This window comes from Monodon monoceros, unplaced genomic scaffold (genome assembly GCF_005190385.1).
Source record: "Monodon monoceros isolate NGI ecotype Baffin Bay Population unplaced genomic scaffold, NGI_Narwhal_1 Contig3825_ctg1, whole genome shotgun sequence".
NCBI classification, from domain to species: domain Eukaryota; kingdom Metazoa; phylum Chordata; class Mammalia; order Artiodactyla; family Monodontidae; genus Monodon; species Monodon monoceros.
In genome coordinates this window covers 1-14,155 of record NW_021699736.1, presented here as the reverse complement: position 1 = coordinate 14,155, position 14,155 = coordinate 1, and the positions used below count along the sequence as shown (strand labels likewise).

General features: G+C 42.8%; 1 protein-coding gene across 4 annotated transcripts in view; it reads right to left on the bottom strand.

The window, feature by feature from the left end:
* Positions 1–13,740, bottom strand: part of LOC114908707 (elongator complex protein 1) — a 34,396-nt gene extending 20,656 nt beyond the window's left edge. Inside the window, exons 1-7 of one of the 4 annotated variants that reach the window (XM_029245360.1) lie at positions 13,515–13,740; positions 9,325–9,487; positions 8,384–8,536; positions 6,656–6,737; positions 5,907–5,987; positions 2,762–2,847; positions 560–656 (exon numbers count right to left, since the gene is read on the bottom strand). In XM_029245360.1, the coding sequence (XP_029101193.1) occupies positions 560–656; positions 2,762–2,847; positions 5,907–5,987; positions 6,656–6,737; positions 8,384–8,536; positions 9,325–9,474 (649 nt within the window). In that variant the 5' untranslated portion in view covers positions 9,475–9,487; positions 13,515–13,740. Of the gene's footprint in view, positions 1–559; positions 657–2,761; positions 2,848–5,906; positions 5,988–6,655; positions 6,738–8,383; positions 8,537–9,324; positions 9,488–9,730; positions 9,764–13,510 lie in introns of those variants that run through there. The other 3 variants (XM_029245181.1, XM_029245270.1, XM_029245454.1) reach the window with 3 other exon arrangements.
* Positions 13,741–14,155: the final 415 nt, after the last annotated feature.

The following is a 14,155-nucleotide window of genomic DNA, read 5'->3' as shown; positions in this document are numbered from 1 at the left end:
AAAAAAAAAAAAAAAAAAAAAAAAAAAAAAAGAATCCATCTGCCAATGCATGGGACACGGGTTCGAGCCCTGGTCTGGGAAGATCCCACATGCTGCAGAGCAACTAAGCCCATGCGCCACAACTACTGAGCCTGCGCTCTAGAGCCCGCGAGCCACAACTACTGAGCCCATGCGCCACAACTACTGAAGCCCGCGCGCCTAGAGCCCATGCTCGGCAACAAGAGAAGCCACTGCAATGAGAAGCATGCGCACTGCAATGAAGAGTAGCCCCCGCTCGCCGCAACTAGAGAAAGCCCGCGCGCAGCAACAAAAGACCCAACGCAGCCAAAAATAAATAAATAAAATAAATTTATAAATAAATAATAAATTTAAAAAAATTTTTAAATGCTTTAAAAAAAATTCATATCCAACTGGTAGGAGGCTGGGCCAAATAGCCTCAAAGAACTCTTCTGATTCTTAGCTCTATATTCATTTAACACCTAAAGCAGCACATTGTTACCTCATGGGTGTAATGAAAGAAAACCCTCAAAGCAAAAGTAAGAAAAATTTATTTCCATACCTGTCTCTGGGCAAACAACACTCACAGCAAAAAACTGTCCATCACCACGCCAGGTAACTTGTGGTCTATGGTCATCCCAGGGCAAAGCAGACTCGTGCTAAAGAGAGGGAAAAACACAAATGTTACTGGTGGCCTTAAATGGCCCAGAATCAAACAAGCCTCAGGCTATTAAAGTTAAATCTTTTATATAAAGTTTAAGCTATCTAGAAATCGAGTTTCACAAAATCCTCAGGAACCCTTCCAGAAGGGCCCTTAGACCCAAAAATCAAGAGAAAAGAACTTAAAACCAAACAAAACAAAATCTTTCTCTGGACATTAAAAAGTGGCCTCCAAGCATAACAACAGGGAAAAAGAGCTACAGATCTAGATATTAAAAATAACGAGCTAAGGAATCTATCAGGTAACTATATAAGGAAATTAATGCTTGTCTAAATTTAAGAGGGTAGTTTCATTCACTGAGTAAACTTCACAACGCTGCACAGAAGAGTTAAGAAGATGAGAGGAATGTGGGCAGGGAAGAGCCAGAGGAGATAAAGCCAGCAGCAGTGATGAAAACATGGACAAGCTCCGCATTCTGCAGCACCGAAAGAAGAAAGGTTTCCGGTGCCACTTGCATCTCAGTCCCGAAAGCCTTGAAGACAGAAGCCAATTCTGTGGGACTGGGGACAAATGACCACCTGAGCGTCCATCATCACATTCCAGTGACAGGCTAAGTCAGAATGGTGCTAGTGCCACAAACTGCACAGTAGGGAATACACAGCAGCCTAACAAGATTTATTCTCAATGAAACTGCCCTGTGGTATACACAAACTTCCTCTAGTGAAGGGTTAGGAGACAATATGAGTTACACGGAATGTAGCCAGAAATAAAGTAAGGATGGAAAATGTAACGGCAGGCAGTGTATGATTTCATCTATCCTAGAAGGTCAGCACAGGGAAATCTCCACATATAATATAGACAAAGTGCTTCCATTTGCTCAGGCCCACATCTGGGGATTATCCTCAATTCCTCTCTCTCTCTTACCCTACATCTGATCTATTATCAATAAATCCTGTAGCTCTATCCTTTAAAATGTATCCAGAAAGAAGGAAAACATAGTTTCATCCAGGAAGAGAAATCAGGAAAAAAAAGACTAATATATACATATGTAGGAAAAGTATAAAAACATGCACGTGAATGATCAACAGTGAACGCAGGGCAGCAGCTCCTTCTGGGGAGGAAGGGGGAGGGTATCAGGAAAAGATACAGAGTGCTTCATTTCTGTCTGTGGTGAGTTTTTTTTTTAAATGAATATTGGTGATAATTATTCTCTATGTGAAAAAAAATAACAAAACAACTTGGCAATAAAAAAGAAAAAAGGATCTTTCTAGGATGACTCATTCCCTAAGGTCTCCAAACAGCTTGTTTTACTAGAGCAGAAGAGATCTGTCCATTACCGCCCTCTACCTGTGAAACAGAGCAGGACCCGATGGTCCCCCCAACCCCATGTCCTCAGCCTGCCTTTTGTCTGCAGAAAAACTTTAGCCAAACAGTAAGTTTAATCAGAGAAGTGAGAAAATGCAGAAACAAAGGAAAACAGCCCAACATGACTAAATAATAATAGTTTAGGCATTAAGCACAGTCAAGGACCTTTTTAGTTCCTCCTCAAGGGCTACAGATAATATTCTGAGCCATATCCTGTGAGCTGTCTTATAGATACTGAAACCGCCACCAGGTGGAAGACATTAACTACATGATGACCAGACTGTGGCCATGACATAAGCTGCCACAAATCCAAGAACTGGCCTCCAAGAAATGGGAAAAAGCCGACCCTGGAAGTAAAGACTAACTGTACTTAATAATCAAGATGATGCTGGTCAGACCACCGCATGACCAATTTCAAGATGACTGTCAGAGCTGCCTGTACTGTTTCTGCATGTAGCGCCCCCTCGGCCTTTAAAGCTCTTGCCCACTGGTTGTCAGGGAGGGGAGTCGGCCTTTGGACAAAAATCGCCCCCCCCCCCCCCCCCCCCCCCCCGTTGCTGGCATCCAGCGGAATAAAGCAAACTTTCCTTTCCACCAACCTTGCCTCTTTATTGGCTTTAGAGCGGCGAGCAGCCGGACCCCACTTTTGGTAACACCTGGATACCTAAGAGCTCCTGGTGGGTAGCAGAACTTCTATTTGTTCCAAAGAAGGTTCCTTATCCATCAGACCAATCTTACCATTTGCATCTGAAAGGCGGCTTGCCTGCCTTCTGATCCATGGAACTGCGTCTCCTTCCTGCCCCAGCCAACAGTGATGAACTTGCCTAGAGAACGAGTGAGAATATGCAAGACAACCAATAAGCTAAATAAAATAGAAGCAGTTTCATAGCTATTCTTCATGAAGTTGGGTCCTCTGAGACCTCTCAATAGATGGACCAGCAGTCAATATTTTAAAAACCTATGTTCCATATTATATACTGAAGTGATTCTGAAGACTTTGAAATGCCCTTATCTTGGAATTCAAGCTTTACTGCCATTGTATGTAAATTCCCTTGATGACAGTCAGCAATCCATCCCCACTTTACAAGGAGAATGAAACATGAAGAATCTATGCAATATGTCCACAGATAACAAAACATAAAACTCAAGAAGACAAGAGCTGGGAATAAAATTCCAATCGTAAATTCAATCCACTAAATGTATCCAACCTCCCTGCTAGTGTTGGAGGAGACCATGATTATGGAATTCAAGCCCTCACAGAGACTGACACACCCTAGTGACAGAGGCCAAAATTAGAACACAGGGCTTCTGCCTTCCAGGCTGGGCTTCTTTCTAAATTATAATGCTGATCTTACATAAAACATAGAGTCAGCTGCTGAAATAATGCACCCTCCTGTTCCTGAAGGTAGGATCTGGCATCCACCTATTAGAGGTACTACAGAGATGCCCCTGAAAGCATCGGCCAGATCCAGGACCCAATATTTCCCTCCTACAACTGATGCTGATTCTGACGAAGCAGAGCTGTTTATAATTTCTATAAATTATGGGTCAGCATGACCGTTTCCTGTCTGCTCTGCTTGGGCACACCCAAGTATTGCAGTATCCCGAAGCATACCTTGCTGCTGTGTACAAATAGTAGTGCCTATCCTGGTGCACACCCCTGGGCTTCTATCCGAAAGTTTCCACAGAGAGATAAAGGGTCAAGGAGCGAAGCAAGACAACTTTTCCCGTGGGATCAGATGATAAGTGGTGGAGTTACAGCAGGAATCAGCAAACTACAGCCTGCATTTGCTTTTACAAGTAAACTTGTATTGGAACACAGCCATACCCATTTCTTTATGTACTATCTTAAGTGCTTTCACACTACATCAGCAGAGTTGAGTAGCTGCAACACAGACCATATGGCCTGAAAGCGGAAAACAATTACTATCCAGTTCTTTACAGAACAAGTTTGTCGACACCTGGGTTAGAAGAAAAATATCTATTCACCACTCCACAGAGTGACTTTTTGTACTGACAAATACATTTCTAAGACCTAAGACCCTGACTTGGACTCCCTCTCCTTTGATTTACTCTATTAGATTTCTTATGAAAAAGTCGGTGGGATGAGCCAGGCCCAGAGCACTTTCCCATGCAAAGATGTGTTGGTTACTACCTCTATTACTATCCTCAAAGCTGGATGCCCCAGAGTCCCACCCCGGGCCCTAGATCCAGCACCATACCTGCTCCCTGAGCAAGCACATCTAATCCCAAGATTGTAAAGATTCCCCACATGCCAATGACTCCCAGTCCGTGGCTCAGGCCTCTCCTGAGCTTCAGCCCCTTCTACTTACCTGCTTTACTTGGTGATCCCATATGGCCCTTAAACAAATCCAAGAAGGAACTCATCACCCACCCCTTATAGACCAGCACTTCCCCACCTTCCCTCTCAGATACTGACATCTTTATTTCCACCACCTGAGCTTCTGGCTAGAGTCCTACTAAACTTTCTTCTTCACCTTACATACCCAAAGCCTATTTATTTCACTTTCTAAACTGGTATTTCTCAAACTAGCTAGGGCAGGAGGGGAACCATGCACACATATTCCAAAAAGTTTCTCATAATTCCAAAAAATGTACTCCTATCCTCATTGAGAATCAAAATTTTCCTGCATTTTTCCCTTTTCTAGTCCCACACCCACCTTCTTTATCTCTCATGTGGATTCCTGTAGCAACCTCCTACCAGATCACCCTGTCTCGTCTCTTCCCTCTCCACCAATCAATCTTGCATCATAGGAACCTTTAATGACTGATCTCCTGTAACTTCATGTCCAAACTCCCTATCAAACTTAATCAAAATCCCTCCCCTTTATTTCATTCCACATCCATGTCCTGTCACTAGGCAATGCTGAAGTACTCACAGTTGCCTGAATAAGCCACGCTATGTCAAAGGCCTCCATGAAACATCCCTGCCTTGGAATGAACTAATTCACTTGCTTGCACCACTCCCCCACCCTCAAGCCTCATCTACCTAACACCAAGTCAGCCAAAACTCAGCTCAAGTTGGCCTCCTCTGGGAAGCCTTCCATCCCCATTACTCCCTTTCTCTCCTTATGCTACCCTAATACCTGCACATCCTGTTATTACTGACTCCTTAAGGGAAAAGATGAATTAACCACAGCACCAAACACACTGCTGGGTTCACACTACCTACTCAAACATTATTTCTGAACAAATTATTTTTGAATGAATAAATGAGTAGCACTTTTCTAAATGATTTCTTAGTAGAATGAGAAGTCATGAAGTTAGACCCCAGCGAAAGTTAAAATACCATCTCCCCCATCCTTCTCCTCAATCAGGCCAGCTACCTGGTGCCCTGAAGTTGGCCAGAGCTTCTTACACTCAATAAGCATCTCCACTCTTCTCCTCTTCAATACTTCCACAGCCTAATGCCCATATCACCTCAGCTAGATCTTAGCAAGAAAACAATATGATGGGTCCCATGAAAATTCAGGTCTAATAAGTAGGAACAAAAATCAGCTCTCTATCCTGCCTCTCTTGTCTTCTCCCCAAAATTGTACCTCAGAAATGCTTTCCTTATTCTAGCTAGTACAGTCCTTTCCATTAAACCCCCTAACTAAGCCTGTCCTGGGGTTTGGGCAACAACTACCCAGGTGATTCTAAGCACAGATTCCTATTCCCCAAATTACTGACAAAGCCAGCTCTCAGACTTGGAGAGGAACCAGAGGTACGCCTTTTAAAATCTGGAATGAAATAAAGGAACTGGTCTATCTGTCAGTGAATTAAGTTGGGGTTTAAGCTTCATAGTTCTTTGGGCATATTATGATGTGGCTATCAGTGTGCAAGACAAGTCACAAAATGGTTCAAACAAAGCTATACTTACTTTCACCAAAATCATCCTGGTGGATTTGCTGTTCCATGATTGGTTCAAACTCTTTTGTCATCATAATTAGGGTCTGTTGACCTTGGAGGAGCACAAACAAGAATGATTTTGTTCTCATTTAGCATATCTGCCATTCTGTAAGTATCTACAGCATTGGAAGCTACTGAGCTGGAGTGGAGGAGTTTATAGTCAAAACAGGGAAGACAGAATTTATTCAAAATGTTCTGACTCTCATTTTTTAAAAATAGTTTTGACTGGGTAAGTCACCTAGTACTTATTCTCAGCTATTTATGAATGTCAAGCTAACATTAAAGTCCACATAGCCCTCTTCCACTAACTTCAACGATTTAGTCAGCAAGGTATCTCTTCAAATGTATACCTCATCAGGGTGCTAGTTTGCAGAAACTCATCTGGAATGAAAAGACTTAAGGGAAAAAAATAGGACTGGGAGAGCAGTTCTTAGAATCAGTTTATTTTATGTAGCAACTCTTCCTTTTAGAGTAGGTTAAATATTGTTGACATTTTAAACCATAGCTATGGACCTTAGCAGCAACTTTTTAAAACAATATATTAAGAAGTAAAACTTAACTCAAAAACACCACATTCCCTATAGATTATCATGTTGGTATCCTTGTTCCAAGAAATGGGTTTTTTTTGAAACTTAAGCACCCTAAAACTTAAGCCTGTGAGATATTAGGAGTCATGTTTTATAAAAGTCAAGAATTAGGGACCAGTAGTGACAGGCTTACCTGTGGCAAGAAGCACCAGCTCTTGGTCAGGACTCCAACTCATGACAGAGATACCACTGGCTACACTCCCGACACATTCCAGCTGAGAGAGACATTTTAAAATGTTAAGGGAGATATGAAAATATAAGCATCTCCATAAATATTTACTATGACCTTAATCAAAACAATTAACAAAACACACGAAGGTGAAATTATTCAGTGAACATTTATTCAGTAACAGGTATTAAAAGACCAGGCATGATACAGACCATAGGGACTGGAAGTGACTACGGCCACTCCATTCCTCCCGTTAAGGAGATAAAAGATGCCTCTACAGCAGGGTTAGGGATGTAACCAAGGTCTCTGGGAATTAAGTGGGGGCTCAGGACAGAGACTGACAAGTGGCCCAGGACAGTCCAGGAAAGCTTCTCGGAGGAGGTGCTTTGAAGGGTAGGAATAGGGCCAGGAGGAAGAGACTGGGGGGGAAATGTGCAGTTAAAAAGAGCACTTAAAAATCAGCTGCAACTGTAGAGCCTAAGGTATACATATACACAGGAACGGTGGGGGTGGGAGGTGAGGCTAAAAAGGAATTTGGTGAACAGTAAGAGGTCTTATACGGCACAATAAGGAATATGGATTGTGTCTTGCAGACATTGTGATGCCACAAATGTGAAGGATCAGCACCGTCTGGTGGAGACTGATGGATTGGAGGAGCTCAGTAATTAGGAAAACGTTCTACAAAATGTTTTGAAAGTAAAAGCATACCTTTTAAATGTGAGAAATACTAAGTAAGTTATACTTGATGGCTTTGCTATTTCTCACCATGAACTGAGAATAAGATTTATTGTTGTACTAAATGGAACCGTTAAAAGCAAAGGTGCCAGATTTAGACTGCCAGGGTTTAAATCTCACCTGATAACTGTTTGACCTTAGCCTAGTCATTTAAGCCCTCTGTGCCTCAATTTCCTCTTTTGAAGAACGGAAAAACAACAATCTACCTCATAAGGTTGTAGTGAAGATTAAATACAATTCTGCATGAAAAACACTTGAAAAAGCGCCTGGCGCATTGTAAACATTTAATAAATGTCAGCTGCTATTATTATCCTATGATTAGTAATATGACTTGTGATACATCCATGTTAAAGAGATCACAACTAAGGGAGTAATCAACAAAGTTTAAAAAGCTGTCAAGAAGGTGAGGATAGAAATCCAGAAACTAAGCCTTATGCTAAGTAGAGAAGGAGGCAAATGGTTGAAATCTATCTTCGCTGGCAGTCATAAGATGTGCATATAATGATAGCATATCACCTTAGCACCTGTAGTTCAGGGACTCTTAAAGTTAGCCAACAAGGAGAGGCTTATTCAGCATTCATAAAAGAAAATGTAAGCCATATAAACATTTCAAAGGCTTCATAAATTGAGAAATAAAAGTTACAACTCAGGATCAGATATACCATACAAGAATGGCCAGATTTGGGTTTTTGTTAAGTTCTTATTTGGAATGTTCTGATTGTTCTAATTAATAAATGCAATAGACAAAACTGAGTTTTAGAAGAATCCTGAAATATAGCTAAAGCCATGCCAACAATTTTCTGTAAAGAATTATATAATGCAAAGACTTTAATTTGCAAAATGCTTAATATTATGGCTCCTGACATTTTAAACTTCTACGAAAAACTAGTGACATGAAACAAAAAAAGGCGTTTGAGGATGTCTAAGATTTCCTACTCACTGATCTCTTCCACTTACCTGGTGTGTGTTGAGATTGCAAAGTAGGACATCTCCAGAAGCTGTGGCCACACACACAGACTCGTGATCCAGCAACTCCTGAATACCAACAATGCAGCCACTTCCATCCTCTGGGAGAAAGCCTTCTGCCACCAGAGGAATTTCATTTTTCACCTTTCACCAAAACAAACAAATAAGCAAATTAAGCCAATCTACTTTCAAGAACAATTCATCACACTTCCAGAAATACTTTTTAATGCTTCTTTTATAATACAAAAGCTTTCAAAAATGTTTTTTTCCTAGATTAAAACCCAAACTTTCATTTGAGAAATTTCACAGCACTACCATCTTTAACACAAAACACAGTTCATGCGACCTTTGTGCCAAGCAAACATAAAAGCCCGGTATCTTTGAAAATATCCAATAAAACATGAAGCTAATAACTATGATTTTCTAAAATGTATACAGTATGGGGAAAAGGGACTAAGAATGTAATCACCTAAAATACATTAGTAGCAGAATATAATTAAGGGAAGGTATCAGAATCAACCTAAAGAGCTTTTCAATATACATATGCTCAAGCTCCAGAAGTGAAGATTCTGATGTAGTTGGTATGAGATGGAGACTGAAAAAATTTAAAAAGCCCTACAGGAAATTTTCACCTGCATTCCCACTTGAGAACTGTTAATAGATAGTATTTACATGGTAGAAAGGGTAAAAAGTAGGGCACCCCACAAAATACAATGTCAAAGCTTTGCCAGCTTAGATTAAAACAGAAGCAGACTAAAAGACAGGGTACTAGTTATGTCTAATATGACATCAGTATAAAGCGAAGGGAGCATTCATTTGGGGGGCACGTAAATTCAGAAAGATTTAAAGGAAAGACTATTTGGGGAAGCAAGTTTGGAAAAAGACAAGTCAAGAGTCATGCCAAGTGCTAGCACCCTCCATCAATAACTCACCTCTCTTATGACAGGGTCTACTTCTATCAGTCCATGTTCTGAGCCAATGAGCACTGTGTCCTGTTCAGTTCGGAGAGAGAAGCACTGAGGTTTCCCTGGAGCCTGAATATCCCTGAACTCCAAGCTCCGAAATAACTTTAGATTTCTCATGATGAAGCGACTCCTGAAAGAAAAGTACAAATATCTCTTGATGAAACTTTAATTTCTCTGAGAAATAGAAACAGCTTAGTAGCGATAAATCACACTCCAATATAAGCAAAATGATTCAGGGAGCAGAGAAGTTAGAATAACCAAGAAAAAAAAGATCTAATCTGAACCCACACAGAGATGAGTGGTAGCAATCTAACCAACTGTGTATATCTATGGTCTACAAATTGAGGCTGTGAAATCTATTTTACGTTCTCACTCTTTGAAAGAGGCAAGATTCTCAACTTCAGAGTTTTTTCTTCAAAAAAGATTTAACATCAGTTATCCTGAAGGAAAGTTGAGAAGAATGCAATGAATGAGAAAACATTTTATTTTGCACATGAGGATATTTTATAACTTGACAGATTTACAAAATAATATAAAAATCCACATATATACTGGCAGTTGAAGAAAATAAAATTACTTTAATATCACCAACTACATTTATTTATAAACTGGCTCTATATCTTCATTAAAAAATTAAAATTGAAATCAAACATAGAAATAAAGAAAAGCAGTTATGGGACTTCCCTGGTGGTACAGTGGTTAAGACTCTGCACTCCCAATGCAGGGAGCCCGGGTTCGATCCCTGGTCAGGGAACTAGATCCCACATGCATGTCGCAACTAAGAGTTTGCGTGCCACAACTAAGGAGCCCATGTGCCGCAACTAAGAGCCCGCCTGCTGCAACTAAGGAGCCCAAGTGCCACAACTAAGACCCAGCACAACCAAATAAATAAATAAATATTATTTTTTAAAAAAAGAAAAGCATTTATTGTTCTCAGGGAGAAAAGAAGACACTATGAAATTACAACAGTATACTTCAAAACGATGACCAACAATTTGAGGAGCTTCATAACCTGATATAACTACTTCACATTACTCCACTTCACTGGCCTGATTTTCACCAGGGCAGTAGAAAAGCTGAGAAAAGAACGATCAATAGGAAATCTACCTTGGTCTGACAAAATCAGACTTGTTTTAACGTATAACATTACCTAAGAGGAAAAAAAAGTTAATGTGCTGTATATTTATATCCAGACCTCTTTAAGGTTTATACCGTAATTGGAAGTCCCTAACTTATATTAGGGGTGACAATTACACAGACCACACTGGCCTTCTTGTCACCTTAATCCAAGGTGAATTCTCTCATCTTGCATTTCCTACTTATGACAATGAAAGAATAAACATGAATTAATCCTTATACTACATAGCAGATAAAATGTTAAGTGTAGTAGAGTGAGACAACATAAAATGTGGGTTAAGAGGAAGGCAAGCCCACACGGTGGAAGTGAGGAAGAGAATCATGGCAAACAATGGTTTTGTGCGCTTTCATGACAGTTATATTCAAAAACTTCTAGAAATTATTCGAACCTGTATTATACCATACAGACTTTTTATTTTGATCTAATTCTATATAGAAAGCTTGGGTTTTTGAAAGCATATAAAAATTACATTACCTTTCATCTTTAAATAGCATTAAGACGACCACTGACATAGATCTGAAAGGATGGGTGGATTTGAGATGAGAGGATGTCTGGCTAGAGGGGAGTAAACATGGGACAGAGCAGTAAGAGGTGAAAACAGGCGACAGAGGACCAGATGTATTTCAACCTGGTTTAGCTAATAATAATTCTGTTGTAATTGTTGCCATGATCAGAGCATCAAAATGTCTCCCTGTGAACTTGGATTCTATTCACCAACAATCCGTGGAGCTCTGGGGTCCGTGAACCCCAGCATAAGAATTTGGAAGGCAAAGGCAGAAGGAGCTGAGGAGGACTCCCTTTTTCCTGTTACCTTGCTGTTTCAGTCAATGTCACCCCAGCAATGGGCCTTCATCCTTCCAGGGGCCCTTAGTCCTACCCTCTGGCACTCCCATGACTAGCATGATAACAACCACCCCAGAGGTACCAGCACTAACCAGGCAGGTACTCCCTCCAGGTGCCTGAAATCTAGTAACATGGAGCTCCTCCTCTGAATTCCAGAGCTATCAACACCAGCTTTCCAATGCCCCTCCTCCCAGGTCATGATAACCCCAATGGCTTCCCTTGTTTTGATCCTCAGACCTAGCTAAGTGTTGTAACTGCTTTCAGCAGTTTACTTTTTTAATTACTTCACTGCTCCCTTTTGCTTTTTGCTCCTCCAGCAGGCATTTAACCAATTCTTCGTATTAAATTCTGTTGAAATACTGTGTGGTTTCTACTTTCCTGACTGGACCCTAACTGACAAACATATCAAACAACCTGAGTTCTCAAATCACTGAGCTTTCAAAATCACGGGCCAAGTGTCACAGGGAATAACCTTTTGTATTCTATTACAAGTTAATCACTAAAGGGATGCAGCCTATAAGCTAAAATTATACATAATGACCCAACTCTCAGAACCCTGACTCCCAGGTAATGAGCATTAAGCTAAAATACTTTTATTTAGCTCACAAGAAACATCCTGACCAGGCCCACCTGTGAATGCCTGCAGGGAGGAAGAAATTAACACATCCCCTCTGGAGGCTGATGAGAACCAGGAAATGTTTGACTTTACTCCCTCCCCTTTTATAGTATAAAAGAAGCCTTAATTCTAACTCAGGCAAGATGGGTCTTTGGGGGCACGAGCCCACCATCTTGGTTTGCTGGCTTTCCGAATAAAGTCGTTATTCCTTGCTCCAACACCTCGTCTCTCGATTATTGGCCTGTAGTGTGGTGAGCAGTACGAGCTTAGGCTTGGTGACACAAGGGCAGCTCATCATTCATCGCCCTCCTCCCCAACCCTTCCAGCCTCAAAATGAACTTCTCTAAAATTTCACACCTATCAGCCTTATTCCCTTACCTTCTCAGAAGTGTCCTACTCTTTTTCAAGACCATCAAAGGAGAACCCTCCAAACTCCCCCAGGACCTTGGCTTATTGGTACCCTTTCTTTTACATCTGCAATCTCCAACTCCCCTGCCCTCAAATGACTCATCCTTTCTCAGTCCTTAAATGTGCTAAAGATCTCTCCACACCATAGATCAATTCTGGATCCTCTCTGAAATTTCTGACAACTCCTCTATTTTCTTCCCTTGCTCCTTCATCCATCCACCTCTTGGCTAATTATCATGCCCATGACCACAAGTACCAAACAGATCACTAATATGCTTAGTAGATCTAAACGTCCAGCCCTGACCCTCCCTAAACTGAACACTCAACTCACATTTTCAACCTTCTGCTGTTACCACAAGGATTTCTCAAAAAGCACATCAAATGCAACCTGTTAAATGAAGTACCTGCTATTCTCCACCAAACTAGTTTCCCCTCTGGGGACATGGCATTCCTACTTTCTCTGTCCTCCAAGCTGAAACTGTGTCTGCTTCCCTTTTGCCCACACTTTCACAGTAAACTATTCACTGGTTACTGCCCTGCCTGTCAATGTTCGGTTTGAATCCTTTTACACAGTACCGTAATCCTACGATCCGGTTTGTGGCCTACATCATATACCGACTGAGCACTTGCTAAGTGCTAGTTCTGGACAAGAGATGACTGACAGTTACTGCCTCCTCAGAGGTCACAGCTTAACGGGGGAGAGGGCCACATAAGATACCACATTACATGGAGATGCACGGGGACAACACCTCCAAGGAAAAGTTGCAGATGCGACAAGGGACTCGCAGCACACCTGAACTTCTATTACCGTCAGCTTCTATCATGCATTGTTGCGCTTTAATTGGTGCATTACTTGGTTCGGCAACTGCAAGGAATCCGAAGACTGGGTAAGTGTGCAGCTGGGGGAGCAGCATATCATTCCCCCTCCTGCCGCGCCGCGCAGAGCCCTCTGAGGGCCGTGGGTGCAGCAGGCGGCGAGTCTGCAGAAAGACAACTCAAGGAGCGCAGAGGCGGTCAAGCCGCTCTTCACTCCCAGACGAGCAGCAGGCAGCGGTTGGGCGCTAGGGGGTCCCCTTCATCAGGGCACCCTCTGGCGGACAGGGCCCGTTTCCATGCCCCCACCCCAGCTAGGCCGCTCGAACGCTCACCTACGCCGCGCTCTGAGGAAACGCAAACAGCGGTGCGTCCGCCCAGGGCTGCGCACGGGCCTCTCCCTGACCGTGCTTCTGAGCTCTCACGACGCGCACTGGGTCTCCGGGCCGCCAGGCCGCTCGAGCCCCTCCGGTAGTGGTGAAGCCAGGCGGAGGCGCGACCCGCGAAGCATGTACTCGCAAGCGAAGAGAGCCCGACACACGCCGAGCGGCGACGGATTGACGTCGTGAGTTGGAGGGGGCGCGGCCTGCCTTCTCCGTCTCCCCACAAAGATATATGTGGAGCTGCGCTGGCCACCGCCCCCTATCCCTACATCCTCCTTCCCAGCCTATTGTATTTGATCCCCGCCTTGACGTCAGACGCCAAAGCTCAGTTAAGTGGGGCCGGTGGGTGGAGCCTGTGGAGCCTGCGGAGCCTGAGGAGCAGCGCGCGTGCGCGCAGCGCGCGTGTCTCGGCTACACGCCGGAAAGACACCTTCCTCCGTGGCAAGCGGGAGGAAGAGTACAGGTCCCAGGAGGCGGGGTTTCCAGCACCCGAGGTCGCCATGGCTACCGAGCCCGAGCCCCCTGTGGCCGCCTCAGCTGCGGAGCCTGCGGTGCCGTCGCTTGTGGATCGTTACTTCACTCGCTGGTACAAAGCGG